This window comes from Sebastes umbrosus, chromosome 2 (genome assembly GCF_015220745.1).
Source record: "Sebastes umbrosus isolate fSebUmb1 chromosome 2, fSebUmb1.pri, whole genome shotgun sequence".
Classification (NCBI taxonomy): Eukaryota; Metazoa; Chordata; class Actinopteri; order Perciformes; family Sebastidae; genus Sebastes; species Sebastes umbrosus.
The window spans coordinates 29389058-29405889 of NC_051270.1; the positions used below are offsets into that span (position 1 = coordinate 29389058).

Consider the following 16832-nt stretch of genomic DNA (forward strand, 5'->3'; position numbering starts at 1 on the left):
GGCAAAATGAAAGGAGTTATGACCAAACACAGTACGGACTTTTGGAATGATGAGCCTAATGAAGTCACTGGATCTTAAACGGCGATTGCTGTCGGAAATGTGCAGAAGATTGGAGAGGTAGTCTATCTATCTATCTATCTATCTATCTGTCTATCTATCTATCTATCTATCTATCTATCTATCTATCTATCTGTCTATCTATCTATCTATCTATCTATCTGTCTATCCATCCATCTATCTATAATGACGTCACCTCTCGTGACCAGCAGGAGGCGGTATAGTAGTTCTCTAGCGGACCTGGAACAGGAAGGCGCAGTGCATTCTGGGACTCCTAGTTCTCCGGTTAGACGGCTGAGCTTGATAACACCGCGAAGAACAAAAACAAGAACATTTAACACCGAAAACAAAACACCGGCCTCGAACCCAGCATAAACACCCGCTCCGCATGCTCCTAATCCGGATAAATCCAGCTGGATCCAGTCACCGCAGGAAGAACACCGTCTCACTTGTTCATCTCAAAGTAAAACAGGAAGCAGTAAGCGTTGTGGGACGTGTAGTTCCGCCTGTAGGCCACTGCTCTCACAACAACGCAATAGAATAAAGATATACAACAACCTCCACGCCGTGCTGCTTAACGCCCCGGTGTTTGGTAGTCAACATGCCCGGGTTCACCTGCTGTGTGCCCGGCTGCTACAACAACTCTCACCGGGACCGGGACCTGCGCTTCTACACCTTCCCGAAGGACAGCACGCTGCGGGAGCTGTGGCTGCGGAACATCTCCCGGGCCGGGGTCAGCGGCTGCTTCAGCACCTTCCAGCCCACCACCGGGCACCGGGTATGCAGCGTGCACTTCAGCGGCGGGAGGAAGACCTACACCATCAGGGTACCGTCTCTGTTTCCTCTCCGGGGGGTGAACGAGCGGAGGAGCCGGAGAGGGAGAGGGAGAAAGGTGTCTGCTGCCGCCGCGGTGGTGTCTGCTAGTCCCGCCGCGGCAGCAGCAGCGACCTCCGGGATAGTGCTCGGTAGTGTGCTGGTAGAAGGAGCCGAGGGCAACGCAGGAGGAGAGGCGAGCGATGACAGCATCACCGTGGTGCAGATAGGCCAGAACGGGGAGTACCTGGGCACGGCTCGGCTGCCGGCTCAGTCAGAGGGGACTTGTTACACCGTGGGAAGCAACGACGAGCTCACACCGGACGACTCCTCCTCGGTGGAGACCTCGTCCACTGTTCACCAGCCGGTGGTGCAGTACGTCAGTGTGACCAGCAGCCCGCTGGACCACTCGTACTCTCTGACCACCGGCACCACGTCGGCCGAGCTGCTGCGGAAGCTGAACGAGCAGCGGGACATCATCGCCCTGATGGAGGTGAAGATGAAGGAGATGAAGGCGACCATCCGACAGCTGCGGGTGGCCGAGGCCAAGCTGCAGGAGGAGGTGCGGGAGCGGGACCGGCTGCTCTACGGGAACTCCGTGGCTTTCAGTGTCCGGAATAAAAAATGATCAACATCAACCGGAGACGACCCCCGTTACGCAGAGACTCATGCTGCGTTACAAATCGCATACTTTTTCCTTTTCCTTCAGTACATACTGCAGCTGCCCTTACAAAGTACATACTACTGTTGCATGCAGTATGCATACAATTCATCATAACATTGCACAAACTTTGACCCTCTTGCTCATATATTCACTGCTCAGAGGAATGTGACCTGCTGTGCACTCCAATACTACCATACGATTTAGTATGCCAGAAAAGATTTGGTATATCCCAAAACATAGTATGTCAAATGCACTATTTTTTCCTGGCTATTCTGACACACAATCCTCTGCACAGCAGATATACCAGCAAGAGGGTCAAAGTTCAAGGTGCAATGTTTTGACAAAGTAGTATCTCCCAATTGTATGCATACTGCATGCAACAGTAGTATGTACTTTGTATGTGCAGCTGCAGTATGTACTAAAAGTAAAAAGAAAAAGTATGTGATTTTAATCACATACTTTTTCTTTTTACTTCTAGTACGTACTGCAGCTGCCCTTACAAAGTACGTACTGTTTCATGCAGTACGCATACTACTTACTCATAACATTGCACCTTGAACTTTGACCCTCTTGCTCATATATCCCCTGCACAGAGGATTGTGGGTCAGAATAGCCAGAAAAGCATGCTGGCTTGCATACTGCAAAATGTGACCCGGTGCAGTAGGACATCCTGGTATTTTTGGCATACTGCATTTGACATATTATGTTTTGGGACATAATAAATCTTTTTCTGGCATACTAAATAGTATGGTAGTATGGGTATTGGAACGCAGAGTACGTACTAAAGGCACAATGTTATGCGTACTGCATGCAACACTACACAGCTGCAGTATGTACTAAAAGTAAAAAGAAAAAGTATGCGATTTGGAACGCACCCGCAGACTAACGGAGATGACACCAGACTGCAGATCCAGACCCTATTTTGTATAAAAACTACAAACGATGACAATTTATTTTCAACAAGTAGAGCTGGTTTTTCATCAAACAAGTTGGCTGGCTATAGTTTATGTAGCTGTGTTCATAATAACATCATTGCTAATTACTTATAAACATGCATAGTCCACTATCGTCATGTAGCCAAACCAACACCAATAATACACATTTTACTCATTCAACTAAGAGCCACATGTGGCTCTGGAGCCGCATGTTGCAGACCCCTGACCTAAGACTTGCAGGTTTACACTGTACACTCTGTTTATAACCGGACTGACGATGAAGATGCTCAAAACTGCCTAGTTTCATAGAAAGTTTTCCTCTTTAAGATTTCTCTTACAGTGTTTTTATTTCCTTACTTTTTTAAATTAGGAGGTTGTTGCAAGAAAATGCCTCACTGTAGATGTGCAGAGGTAAAGTATGCCAAGATGAAGCATCTATAAACAAAACACTACTCCTGGCACACTTTGTCAATGAAATACAACTCTACCAAGACTTTATCTGAGTTGCCTTTAAAAGTATTAAGTTGTTTTCCTTTTATTTTTTATGCTGAAGACATTTGACTTAAAGGAAGGGCACTCAAGATGTAATCTTATTAAATTGTGTTTCTTGAAGACATGCATTAACTTACATTTGCTCAACCTTTTTAGGAAATCTTAAGGGAAGGTCAAAGAAAAACATTTTCTCAAGATACTTTATGCAACTTGAACATGTATGGTTTGTTCTATGAAACAGCGTCTGCTTGTTTCACTGTGATACATGATGTGTCTCCACACAGACTGCATTTCTCTGTCCTGTTCATGAGTGTTTTATGCACAGGATGTTACATACATTTCTGATTTTTTTTAACTTGGTCTGACAGCTATGCTCTCTGCTCTCATTTTGAAGTAAATTTCATTTTGAAATGGTGCTGATTCACGCTGAATAATTTCTCAATTTGTGATTTTGTCCAGTGTCACAGTAACAAAGTAGTGGGTCAGAAGATTTTGGAGTATTTTTATTGCTTTTACCTTCAAGTTGAGGGTTTTTAGCTCAACCTACCTGGGTTGCACCCACCTGTCAGGGGCTCTTATTTGGACTTTTTCCGAGGAAAGAAGAGCAAATGTTGGATTTCCAGTAACTTAAGCATTAGGAGTATTTCTTCCAGCGGTGTTGAGTTGTTTAAAAAGTAAGACAGTTAGCATCATATCAAATCCTCAATCATAAAGACTTGTGATGGGAACGAAACATGAACTCAAATCTCAGCGTTGCTGCCGTTTTCTATACCTACTGGGTGCTTAAAGCCTCACTCAACATTTACTCTCCCAGTGTTAAGAGAGTGTCCTGATGAAGATATTGCCTTATTAAGATGTGATAAATGTGATTAGAGCTGCAACGATTAATTGATTAGTTGTTAACTACTCAATTAATCGGTTGAGTAATTTTTTAAGAAAAAAAGTCAAAATTCTGATTCCAGCTTCTTAAATTTGAATATTTTTATAATAAATAATTATATTTATTTACTCCTCTATGACAGTAAACTGAATATCTTTGAGATGTGGGCAAAACAAGACATTTGATGATGTCATCTTGGACTTTGGGAAACAGTGGTCGACATTTTATAGACCAAACAACTAATTGATTGATCGAAATAATAATCAACAATGGAAATAATTGTTATTTGCAGCCCTTGATGTGATGAAGTGTGATACCCGTCATTTTAACTTTCTTCTGAATATATTACTTGTACTTGGAGTTACTTGTTGAGAAACAACGAAAAGGCACTGATACTCCTGTTTAGGTCTCAGTGAGGTAGGGCTGACCCGAATGCGTCGTTGCCATGGTAAATGCCAAATTAGTATTTGAATGCTTCAGTTTTTTTTCCTTCATTTTATATATATATATACATGTGTGTGTATATATATATATATATATATATATATATGTATATGTATATGTATATATATGTATATGTATATGTATATATATATATATATATATATATATATATATTATGTAAGTATATAAGTATGTATATAAGTGTGTAATAATGTATAAATTCCAAAATAGCCCATGAAATAAGGAATAATCACACATTATTTATATTCAACATGAGTTATTATTAGTTATTCTCAGATGAAGATGGAGACAGACAGAAGAACATGTCAGTCTGCTGCGCCACGCCGCAAAGCTTTGAATACCTTCGAATATTTCTCACCGAAGCTTCAAAGCCCAAAAAAATGGCATTCAGGACAGCCCTACAGTCAGGATTGTAATTTAGGGTTAGCCTTATTATGGATTTACGCAAGGATTACTGTAGCTGATTAATTAATGAATTGGTTAGGCCGTAAAATGTCAAAAAAGAATGAAAAGTGGCCATCAGAAGATACCAGAGGAGAAAATGATGTCCTCCGATCGCTTCTTTTGGTCAGCAGTTGAAAAAAAAAATGATTGATAGTTTTTAAAGCAACAATTTGTCACATTTGAGAAACCATATCCAGTAAGGCTGCAACTAACATTATTTTCATTATCGATTAATCTGTCGATTACTTTCTCGATTAATTAATTAGTTGTTTGGTCTATAAAATGTCAGAAAAGGGTGTAAAATGTCAATCAGTGTTTCCCAAAGTCCTAGATGACGTCCTCTAATGTCTTGTTTTGTTCCCAACTCAAAGATATTCAGTGTACTGTCATAGAGGAGTAAAGAAACCAGAAAATATTCACATTTAAGAAGCTGGAATCAGAGAAATAATACTTTTTTTCTTGAAAAGTTATTCTAACTGATTCATCAATGATCAAAATAGTTGGCAATTAATTTAATAGTTGACAAGTGATCGATTAATCGTTGCAGCTCTAATATCCAGCAAGCTATTTTTACATCATAAATGGATTGTATGATATGATATGGATTGTTTTCCATAGGTTGATAGCAGACAAGCTGTAAAATGTGTCACTCTGATTTTCACCCTCTAGATGGCGGTGGCATAAAGCTTGAAGAGCAGGAGGTTTTGCTCCTGTCTATATGGCCTAATTTGCTGTTTGTGCGTGTGTGTGTGTGTGTGTGTGTGTTTGTGTGTGAGCAGCTTGGATGTTCATTTGCTTAATTGTTACTGATATTAAAGCGGTGAAATGTTGAACGTCTTAATGTGATTGTAAAGCTGTAACGCAGTCACCCAACCCAAACTTAAAATCCGTCATTTTGAACACCTGCCGTGATAATTTGTCACATGAAACAGAGAAAGAGGGAGAGAGGGATGAATGGATAGATAGAGCATTGGAGAGAGAACGAGGATCCAGATCCTAATCTCATCTGGATTTATTTTTTTTTTACTCCCAACAGTGTTGCATAATGCCTTAATCCAGCGCTGTCGATCAAACTTACACAACTCCATCTTCCTTTCTCTATAGCTGCTGCCATTCACAACAGCCGTCTTTACATTCGCACCAAACAACAGCTCATTGTGTCACATTGGGTCGTAGTTTGAGAGTAATTCTGTAATGTGAATGAAGTGAATCAGTGGGAGGAATATGTGATCCTGAAATCCAGACTAGGTAAATACAGTATAGACAGTATTTCTGTGCCTTGAAAAAAAAGGTTGCCATTATTTAAACTCTCTTTAGGGCTTATTATTCATGGTATTTTGTTAACAAAACAGGCTGAGAAGAATGACAGTTTTGTTGTTTTAATTACTAGTTATATTTAGAAAATGTGTAACTGTGTGACACTGTACAACATGTTTCTCTAAATAGAATATGTGACATGCTGAACATGCCTTTTGCAATTATATCTATCTGTCTGTTAAACTGTCCACCTAAAACGTTTGTGGGTGTTTGACCTTTTTGTAGCACATGATTCTGGAGCAGTAATGGGCATTCATGTGCCTCAGACTTGTCTTGTTCTTAAGCTTTTTTTGTTTGCAAAAATCATAATAGACACATTATTTTCTTGCTCCATGTATACCAACATTCATATATGTGTGGTTCTGCTTCATCTTGAGCCATGTACAATACCATGAATTGACACGTTTAAAATGGTTGTTTCATCTACCCTGATAAATATGTCATACACTAAAATGAATGAAGCTTTCAGGTTGCTTTAGGTTTGGGCCTTACTTATTCCTTCACCAGATATTTACTGATTTAAATCAAAATTCTGCAAGTTGCAGTATTAGTATTTTATTTAGACAGAGTTTGTAACATTTAACATTGAAAAACTTTGCCTTCTTTTGTTAAATTAATACAAAAATATCATGTAGAAAAATATGTTCATCCTTTTCAAAGTAATGTGTCAGAAACAAATGTTATTATAAAAATTCAAACACTCATCCGTAGGGAGCATAGATAGTGTCTAGATAATATCCATATTTTCTTGTCTTTTACCACCCTTTTATTTCTAACATTAAAATGGGTTACTATTGGAATGCATCGAAACCACAGATTTTTTGGCAAAATATCACTGTAACTGTGCGCATACACTTGAGTGACTTTGATATATAGGCTATGTCCCTATAACTTGATTTTTAATAATACATCTAGCATAAACCATCAATATATGAATGTTTCTGAATTTGGCACCAATTTCTGAGCACTGTGGTCCAAGAAAAAATGTGAGTGAAGTTATTAGACCAAGAAAGTCGTACATGGAGCAACTGGAAAGTGTCAGAACAGATCCTATGTTGAACTACTTGTGCAATGAACCCACCAGGTAAGACAACCATATGTCAGGGATGAGAGCTAGTTCTTTGGTTGAGCTGGGAGGATGGCTGCAGTAAAAATACTGTATAGAAACTGGGACAATAAGATAACACCTTTCCTTTTGCAAAACATAATGGTGAGGATGGATCACGTGCTTCAGAGTGACAAATACAGTACCTTTGCATGATGAGTTGCACTGCGTTGCCAAAAGTATGTGAGGTTGACCACTGATGTTGGGCATTAAGGCCTCACAGTCGGTGCTCCAGTACATGTGATAGGTTCTGGATGAGGTTGAGGTCAGACTGGGAAAACCATTAACTGTTTTTCCTTTAATGACCTTGATTTGTGGATTTAAAATTAAAACAGGAAAACGCCAAACATTTGACATAAATTTGGAAGCACAAGATTATCTAAAATATCACTGAACACAGCAGCATAAAGATTGATCTCAAAGCTAGGGTTGGTAATCTTCTTAAAAAACGTTTTGTTATATCTGTGGTAATTCTTTACATCCCAACAGCAATCAATAAATCAAAAGAAGAAAAAAATCTGGTATCCATGGCTGTCACAGGACTGTAATAAATCCGTCCAATTATATAATGATAATTTTGGGGGAGTGGCTTTAGAGGGAGGCCTGAAGGGACGGACTGTCAGTCAGGGCTGTAGTCAAGACGTACTTAACTTAATCGAGTCCAAGTCAAGTCCGAGTCAAGACCAAGTCAAGACCGAGTCCAATAAGGCACGAGTCCAAGACAAGTGCAAGACTTCAAAAGTAGAATAGGAGCCAGAGCTGTAGGTTATCAAGCTCCTCTACCGTGGAACCAGCTCCCAGCTTCAGTCCGGGAGGCAGACACCCTCTCCCCATTTAAGAGTAGGCTTAAGACTTTCCTCTTTGATAACGCTTATAGTTAGGGCTGGCCCAAGGCTGGCTCAGGCTGCCTTGGACCAGCCCCTAGTTATGCTGCTATAGGCCTAGACTGAAGGGGGACTTCCTATGACACTCTCTCTCCTTTTCTCCCTCTCCATCTGTATGAATTCATGTCTATGAATGCATGTTACTAACTTGATCTCATCCCTGGAATCTTTGTGCTTTCTCACCTTGCATGTATCCATGGATCGGGGTTACACCTGGATCGTGGTTGCGTCTGCTGCCGTGTCTGCTGACAGCTCGACACCCACTGCTACCATCATTGTTATCAGCCTTTTTATTATTAGTAGTAGTCATATTTCTATTATTATTACGGCTATTATTACTGCTATTTCTATTATTACTCTATTATATCCACTGCTATCTATTGCTAGTCCTTTTTGTATTAGCTGCTGTGCTATTATTGTGGTTGCTCTCGCTCTCTCTCTCTCAAGCCAACCGGTTGAGGCAGATGGCCGCCCAGCCAGAGCCGGGTTCTGCCCGAGGTTTCAACCCGTTAAAGGGGAGTTTTTTCTTGCCACTGTCGCACCAAGTGCATGCTCATGGGGGATCTCTTGTTTGGTCTCTAAATTATAGAGTACGGTCTAGACCCGCTCTATATGACAAGCGTCTCAAGATAACTTCTGTTATGATTTGACGCTATATAAAAATCAATTGAATTGAACTGAATTGAAAAAAGTGTTTTCAAGACCAGAGTGGAGACTTAAAACTTGAGTACTACAGCCCTGCTGTTAGTGTTTCCGACTTGGAGACTTTCTTGCTAGATTTGGGGACTTTTGGAGCTAGTGCTGCTAGCTACTTTCATTGGAAAAGATTGGCAACACTGGTGACCCTGAAAAGGATAAGCGGTTACGGATAATTGATGGATGGATGGATGGATGAACTCTTGTTAGTTTCTTAAGATTACCAACCCTAGCTTTAATTAGAACTACTGTAAGGGTCCAAACAATGAAAAAACAGCCCCAGAATGTCCCTCAATAGTACACTGAAGTATGAAGCCATACCCCAGGCATCCTAAGCATACGGTTACATCAACATGTAACAACAAGAAAAGTCCCAAGAACTCAAATATCTCTGAAAATGTGTCAACATAGAGTGGTGTTTCACAGACACATCGCATCCAGCTTGATTGATCCTGAGCACATCTGTAAGGAAAGAATGTAAAAAAAGCAGATGTTTTCAGGAAGACTCACAGCTGGCCAAGGTTCCCATGATGTATTGATTCGGGGCAGCGGCCTCAGATACAGGCAGATTATTCTGCAGTTAATGGTTATTTTAAGCCGCAGATTAACAATGGGTTACCATTCCTCCTGTGTCAGTATACAGATGTGAACCAGGACTTATACTAATGCACGGAGTGTGAGCCATCTGGGGGGCGTAGCAGGGGATTTATAGGCCGAGAGGAAGAGGAAGGGGATGTAAGACAGACGCTCAGGTCAGAAAAGTTAGTAATAAGGTGGTTTACAAACACATATTAAAAACAGGGTCTGCATGTGTCGCTGTCCAATCTTTAGTTCAGTGTCTAACACATACAGCACTCTCCAATAACCCCTCGACCACATAGCTGTGGATGACTCTCATGGGTTGCTGCTATTCTCAGAGGGCGCTTTGCGTCACTGTTGGACTCCCAGGTGAGCCGGATTCTCTTATCCTCAGTGGGACGTCATCCATCTGTCCACATGAAAAAGAAAATCCTCCTGACACTTCTGGTCATGTTTCCTTCTACTGTCTTTTGTGACAAACTCCTTGTTCAATAGTAAGACCAGCAGGTAAATGTGTGTGTGAACAAGGCAGAGATGGTAATAGATTATGATATAATGATTTCTTTGTGTTTCAAATAAATGCACTAAATACTAAAGACCGGAAATGAGAACACTCTAATCCAGTGTGCAGTGTTGTGATGCTGTCATTGGTCTGCTGCCTCCAAGCTCTCCATGGCTCTCGCCTCGTGCCCCTCCCTGGTGCACATGCATGCACACACACACACACAGCATCCTCTTACTCCCTGCGATGCATCGGCCCCTTTCACTGTTAATCCAGCCGGGTTGTGCCTCTGTGCCTTTCTGTACTTTTGCAATCTGATGAATTCCCAACGGATGGCAGAACGCATCACATTTTAAAGCAGCAACTTTGGACTCGTTGGACTCACAGTCAGTGGGAGCTTCGCATCAGAGCCTCTGATTCAGTGGAGGGACTCAGCTACACGGGACGATGAAGTCCCCACCAGGCACGGCGACTATGCTGCTGCCCATCGCTCTCTGCCTCAGTAAGGATGTCTCTTTAATATGTTGTCTGTGTGTGCTGATTAATTGCATTTAAGTAATCTGGAAAAAGTTTGTAAGAGCTGAGTTTGCTCTGGTCTGTACTATGCTGTGTACACTCTTACTGGTTTTACAGTTTTCCTGTTTGTATATCTTGAAACTCAGGTTGATCAGAGGAATTTCAGCAGGTTGGTCAGAAAAGTCCCAAAGTAGTTAAGATGGCTGATAAAGGATATTTCATTTAGCTTGTTCTGAAATTGAGGAGAGGCGGGTTTTACAAATGCACTTACCTTAATGAAATGCTCACTGACTGTCCCCTCATGTTCTGATGCTCTCTCTCCTCATGTGTGTGTGTGTTAGTGTGTGTGTGTGTGTATGTGTGCATTTGGTGTACAACATCATATATTTAGGTGTAAATTCTGCTATCTATTTGTTTTTGAGGATATTTTGAGTAAATACAACCCTTTTCATGAATGGAACACTTGTGGTTGTGAGATTTAGATCAATGACGATGACTTGATGAATTTTCTAAAGAGAATTATTAAATGTTTTGCAGCAAAATCACGTTAAAAATGATTGTGGGATGAGCAAAAAAAATAACAATCCTGATACAATACAGACAAGTAAAAGCAGGCAAATAAAACTACAATAAACAACAACAAAAAAACAATGTGTATTCATACGTGATTAATAAACTCCTGAGGCAAAAGCTGAATCACGACTAGACAGTATCGTCTGTCTGAGTCATATAGACAGGAGCCAGGTCTGGGTATATCTAAAAAAAAATGGGAAAATAAGATCTAAAAGTTAAAGATAGCCAAGATACAGTAGATAAAATAAATCACCCATTGATATATTAAGTCAAATATAAAGAATAGACATATTCAAATCATTACAATAATGCATATTTATTAAAGTAAGAAGATGATTTTAAAGATGAAATTAACTTTCAGGTACTTGGTACTCAGGTACAAAGGTTGGCCGGCCTCTGGTTTTTAAACCATGTGGCTAAAAGTATGTGGACACCCCTGTACCCTTTAGGTCTGGGGCTGTTTTTCATGTATTAGACGCTTTGAGTTACATTTAAAGCTGCAGTAGGCAGAATATATTTTTGGCATCATTCTATAATAACCCTTCAGCATATTGTAATTCAGCTGCTCTGAGAGAAAACTAGACTTCTGCACCTCCTCATGGCTCTGTTTTCAGGATTTAAAAAACTGGAGACCAGTGACTGGAGACTTTGGCCAATCACAGGTCATTTTAGAGAGAGCGGTCCTATTGGCTGTTCAATCAATCACTCGTGACAAACAGTCAAGCGCTGATCAAATATGAATCAATAGTCTGTTACTTTAAAGCCTATTTCTCGCCTCAAATGTTTTCAGAAACATCTTGTAGTGTGCTGTTTAGCTGTAAAATGAGAACTTTTGTGCTTCGGCTGGTGGGTGGTGCTTGGTATTTCCTCAACTGATCTCAACATGGCTGCCGGGTCACAAACTTTCTTTACAGTAACAGTACACTACAAGATGTTTCTGAAAACATTTTACGCTAGAAAATAGGCATTACAGTAACAAAATATTGATTCATATCTGATCAGCGCTGCCTAGTTTGACCGTTTGATCGGAGTTTGCAAGTGATTGACAGCTGCTCAGAGACGGCAAGGCTACAGCTCGGCTCTGATTAGTTGTTTTCCTCCGGTCTGTGAAATCTTGCAGATGCCATTAGTAGCACCGGAGGACAGCAGAGGCACATGATTATTTTTCAGATTAGCTGTCTCATGCATGACTGTCAGGATATAGGGACCATTTTATAAAAATATTTTTTTTTAATCATATTTGCTCCAATTCTACCCACTGCTGCTTTAAAGGAAATATTAATGCTTCAGCTCACAGTGATATCTTTGAATATAGTCCGCATGCAACCTTGTGGCAAAAGTTTGGGTGATGCAAAGAGAGTGTAAACCGAGTACATACACATAATGTTTATAGGTACTGGATCAGAAGACAAACTAAAGGTAGAACTTGGTTAAAATATCTGCACACACGTACTGATGGCTACAAATAAATATCTGACTTCTGCCAGTAGTTTGGCGAAGTCCCGAGATTCATAAAGAAATGAATATCCATGGTTTTGGAGTGAGGTGTAATATTACACATACTTTAGCAATATAGTGCACCTCTGACCCTGGAACAACGTTACCCAAGGCTGCTGACAACTCAATGTGTCCACAGATGTCTTCAAGGCCAACAACAAAGCAACTGTGTGGGTCCCATTCACAAGAAGAGATCTACCAATTGACAACTCAAACACACCTCCACAGCCTCACGTACTGATCGGGTTAATGCACAAATGTCCTCTCTTCCAGACAAACCTTGATTCACACCTTTTCAGGCGCGTTTCAGTGACTCAAACCAGGTTCAGACGTGTTATGTATGAGCTGGTAGATGCTCTCAGACAGCCCACACAAGGTTTTGTAGTCGTACACTGAATTTGGCTTTGAGGTTGTGTAATCCCTCCAGATGAATGGGATCCTGCATACTATGCTCATATGTCTGTATTTGTTTGATCCATCTAAGCACCAGATGGATCATGTCTCTATAAACATATACACATCGTGTTTCACTCCACAAGATGAAATCCCCGACCCAAAGAATCTAGTGGTTTTATTTCTCTCTCATTCCCAACTCATCCCCACATACACATTCATTTATTTTCATAAAACGGTCTCAATATAGTGTTTTTCTTACTCTTCCTCTCCACTATAGGCCTCGTCCCAGTGGGTTTCGGAGCTGCAATTCCTGTTTCATGTGATTCCATCTACAAGAGTTTTGCTCAGTGTTTACTCACACTTGGAGACAGTCTGGTGGAAAATCAAAAAGACCAGAACACACAGGACATTGATGCAATCTGCAGGTGTGTGTCTGCCCATCACTGTGGTAACCGTCCAGTCTGTCTTGATGCAACTTGTCTCAAATTGTTAAAGTTATAACCCTTAAAGCTGCTCTAATGATTAGTCGTATTGGTCCCGCTAGTGATGTGGCGCTGGGATGGTAGTGTCAGTCGGTCCACCACTTTGGTCAACAACTGTTAGATGGACGTCCATGAAATTGTGCACTGACATTCATGGTTCCCAGAGGATGAATCATACCCATTTTAGTGATCCTCTTAATTTAAATTTAGTGCCACCATGCAACACAGTCTCATCCCAAGTCACATACTGTCGCTTTATCAGACCCCTCAACGTCACTTTTAGGTCGCAGTAAACACACTTAATGTTGTGAATAAACAAAAACACTTGTTTAGGTTAAGACAATAAAACCCCTATAGTTAGGTTTAGGAAAAAACTACATGGTCGGGCTTAAAATGACTACGTTTGTACAGTGACAATGATACTTAACGTACATGAACATGAACGAACAGCTGATTGTAACATGTAAGTGAAACGTGACGCAAGGGACATGAACTGCGTTGTTGGGCCAATCCACCTCCCCTCCCGCCCGCACACTTTAAACTATGTCACCACAGCACTTTCACTGAGCGTTTAATATTGACGCAGATGGGTTTACATTGTTGTTAATGGAAAGCCCGGTGCGTCTCTTACAGACGCTAAAGGGTATCTTGTGCGGTGGTAACGTCGTATCGGTACGGCCATGACAAAGCGTCTGTATTTGACGCCCTGGGATTGAGAACGGGCTGCACCATGAGGTTGACACTTTTGTATTTCAGTGAAATGTCTCAACAACGATTGGATGGATTACGATGAAATACCTGCAAAACTAATTTAACTCCCATCAGCTTCAGCTGTACTTTCTGTTTTGTGCTAATGTGCGAATGTTAGCATGCTAACATCATGCTAAACATTACACCTGCTTGTCAGCATGTCTGCATTGTCATTGAGAGCATGTTAGCATGCGGATGTTAGCATTGAGCTCAAAGCACCAAGTAGGCTACAGCCTCACAGAGCTGCTAGCACGGCCGTAGACTCTTAAGTCTTGTTATATTTTCTATAGGCCCTTTTCAGAGCAGCCATTTTGACATGTCATAGCAGGGTAAACACAGGTGTAATTGATAAATTGAATTATGGCCCTGTCGTATTTAGTGTCACAGCCATTCCAGTGAGCCAGCATGAATAATACCAGAGCCCTGGCCCACCTCATTGGATCAGGGCCATAATTAATATTGTTAATTACACCTGTGTTTACCAGGCAATGACGTGTTAACATGGCCGCTGTGAAAGGGTCATATAGATGTAACGTGAGAGCATTATCACCTGACTCAGCAGGGATACAGAGTCTTTTAACTCATTGTTTTGGGTTTATGGCCCACAACTTTATTGTTCTGATTCAGACTCTCCGGTCTCATCAGCATCATTTCCTTTCCTTTCTCTATTAAAAAACATCATGCAATGCAACACTCTTCTTCTGTTGCTTTTCTGCCAGAGTAGCTGCAGCATGTTTACTGGAAATCTCTATGGAGCTGGATTGTTAAAACTCACTTGCCATCATCACCAGTAACCACAGGTGTTAAGATTATAACTTATAGGACCAGTGTGTAGGGGGAGCTATTGGCAGAAATGGAATATAACATTAATAACTATGTTTTCTTAATAATAGTTTTCTGATAATAAGAATCCTGTTTTCGTTCTCCTTAAGATGAGCCGTTTATATCTACATAGGGAGCGGGTCCTCTTCACTGAGCCGGCTGCCATGTTTCTACAGTAGCCCAGATCGGACAAACCAAACACTGGCTCTAGATAGGGCATGTTTTCACGTTTTTGCGTCGTCCACCGTAGTTCTCCCACACGCTTGGCACATGGGGGGACGATTCAGTTGGCTGTAATCTGCAACCTCGCCACTAGATGGCGCCAGATGATACACACTGCACCTTTAACAAAGTAATTTAACACCAGACTGGAAAGTCTGTTTCTGTTGCTTGACCCAACAGGGATGTCACAGAGTCCTGCAGTACACCTGTACATCCCTACATCAATGTGAAGGGTTAAACCACTCAAGGTCTTTATGAGTGTTCATTTTCCTTTGACATTTGCTCAGGTGTTACCCATTTGTTCTCTCATCACTGTATTATTGTACCCTACCTGTATCCTACCTTGCAGTCATTACATTTCTACACTGACATGTCCTTGTGTCCTTGTTCCTCGAAGGTCCTGGAATGCGTTCCATGTTTGTGCAAACTCAGCGCTGGCTGGCTGTCCTGGAGAAGCCGCCGCCGTCTGGGAGTCTCTAAGACAAGAGTCCAGGAAGACGCAGTTCTCTGGAAACCTCTACGACATGTGTGCCAGCCGCACCACCCTCCCACCCAGCACTGTGCCTGCACCCCAGAGCCCCCCCACCTCCGACCAGACCAACCAGGAAACACTGAAAGGGCAGACAGACAAGCACAGCCCCACCTTCAGCTCACTGCTGTTCCCTGCATGCAGCACCTTAATACTTCTGATCAGGAGTTAGTTAACCCATGAAGTCTTTTAATGAGACAGCTGGTCGTCAGCGTCCTGCTCCCCCTACTATCATGTAAACACCCTTCACAAGTCAGACTCATAATATCGATCCAAAAATCAAAATTAAATATTTGGTTCAGTGTTTTTTACCTGGACAAGGTGGAGCCTCTATTTAGGCATTAATTAAAGAACAATATGTTGAGATTATCCCATGCCTTGCTCTCAGAAGGAAGCTGACAAAGAAGTTGCTTTCGTTCTGTCATAAATGAATGAATGAAGCATAGATGAATGGGTGATTGATTGTGATTAAATTCACATTGTCTACTATCGTTGGTCATATTTCATAGGCTGGAGTGACAAACAGTTAATAGCGAGAGAAGTAACAGACTCATGAGATCAAGTAAGCTGAATGACAAACCTCAGTTAAATTAAATATATAAGCTAATATTTATTATAAACACTTTATTTTTTTCACTGCTGCAGTACATCAGTAATACTGCATGATTCTTTTTTTTTTTTTAGGACAAAAGAGATTTAAGGGATGCCAGGTGTTCAGATGTGCTTGTGATCCAATCAAAACTGTGTTTTTGTACAGTTTAATTCATCACCCTGTTTGACCAGTTTAATATCAGAAAATTAGATTTCGTGCGGGAGCCTCCTTTGCAGTGTGTGTATGATGTCATCACTTGTTTATGTCATTTCATGATGTGACCCCTACCAGTGGTTTTCCAGTCCGTCTTGAGGCAGTTATATCTTGCTTTTTCTTATCTGAATTATTACGTACAGTAAAGTTTCACTTCACTTTATGCATCCCCTGTGGGGCAATTAAAAAGGATACAGAGCACACACATATCAGTAAAATTAAGTAATAATTACAAATATTTACAAAGAACAACAAGTCAACCCAGTTTTACGGGAAAGGGTATAAATAGCACGACATTACAAGGACATTCCTCCTGTCATGAGGACGCATTTTAGGCATTTCGTGTGTCATTTGTACGCCACGCAACTAAACTACAGTAATGTCCGCAGTTAGGTCCAGGCAACAAA

General features: G+C 41.1%; 2 protein-coding genes across 2 annotated transcripts; both read left to right on the forward strand.

Moving 5' to 3' along the window:
- The first annotated feature begins 327 nt into the window (after positions 1–327).
- thap11 (THAP domain containing 11) lies at positions 328–2197 on the forward strand. The gene has a single exon (XM_037788957.1). The coding sequence runs from the start codon at positions 659–661 to the stop codon at positions 1496–1498; it is 840 nt and encodes a 279-aa protein (XP_037644885.1). The 5' UTR covers positions 328–658; the 3' UTR covers positions 1499–2197.
- A 7584-nt stretch (positions 2198–9781) lies between these two features.
- nrn1lb (neuritin 1-like b) lies at positions 9782–15986 on the forward strand. Its single transcript, XM_037752612.1, has 3 exons — positions 9782–10335; positions 13093–13240; positions 15489–15986. The coding sequence occupies exons 1-3, from the start codon at positions 10281–10283 to the stop codon at positions 15790–15792; spliced, it is 507 nt and encodes a 168-aa protein (XP_037608540.1). The 5' UTR covers positions 9782–10280; the 3' UTR covers positions 15793–15986.
- Positions 15987–16832: the final 846 nt, after the last annotated feature.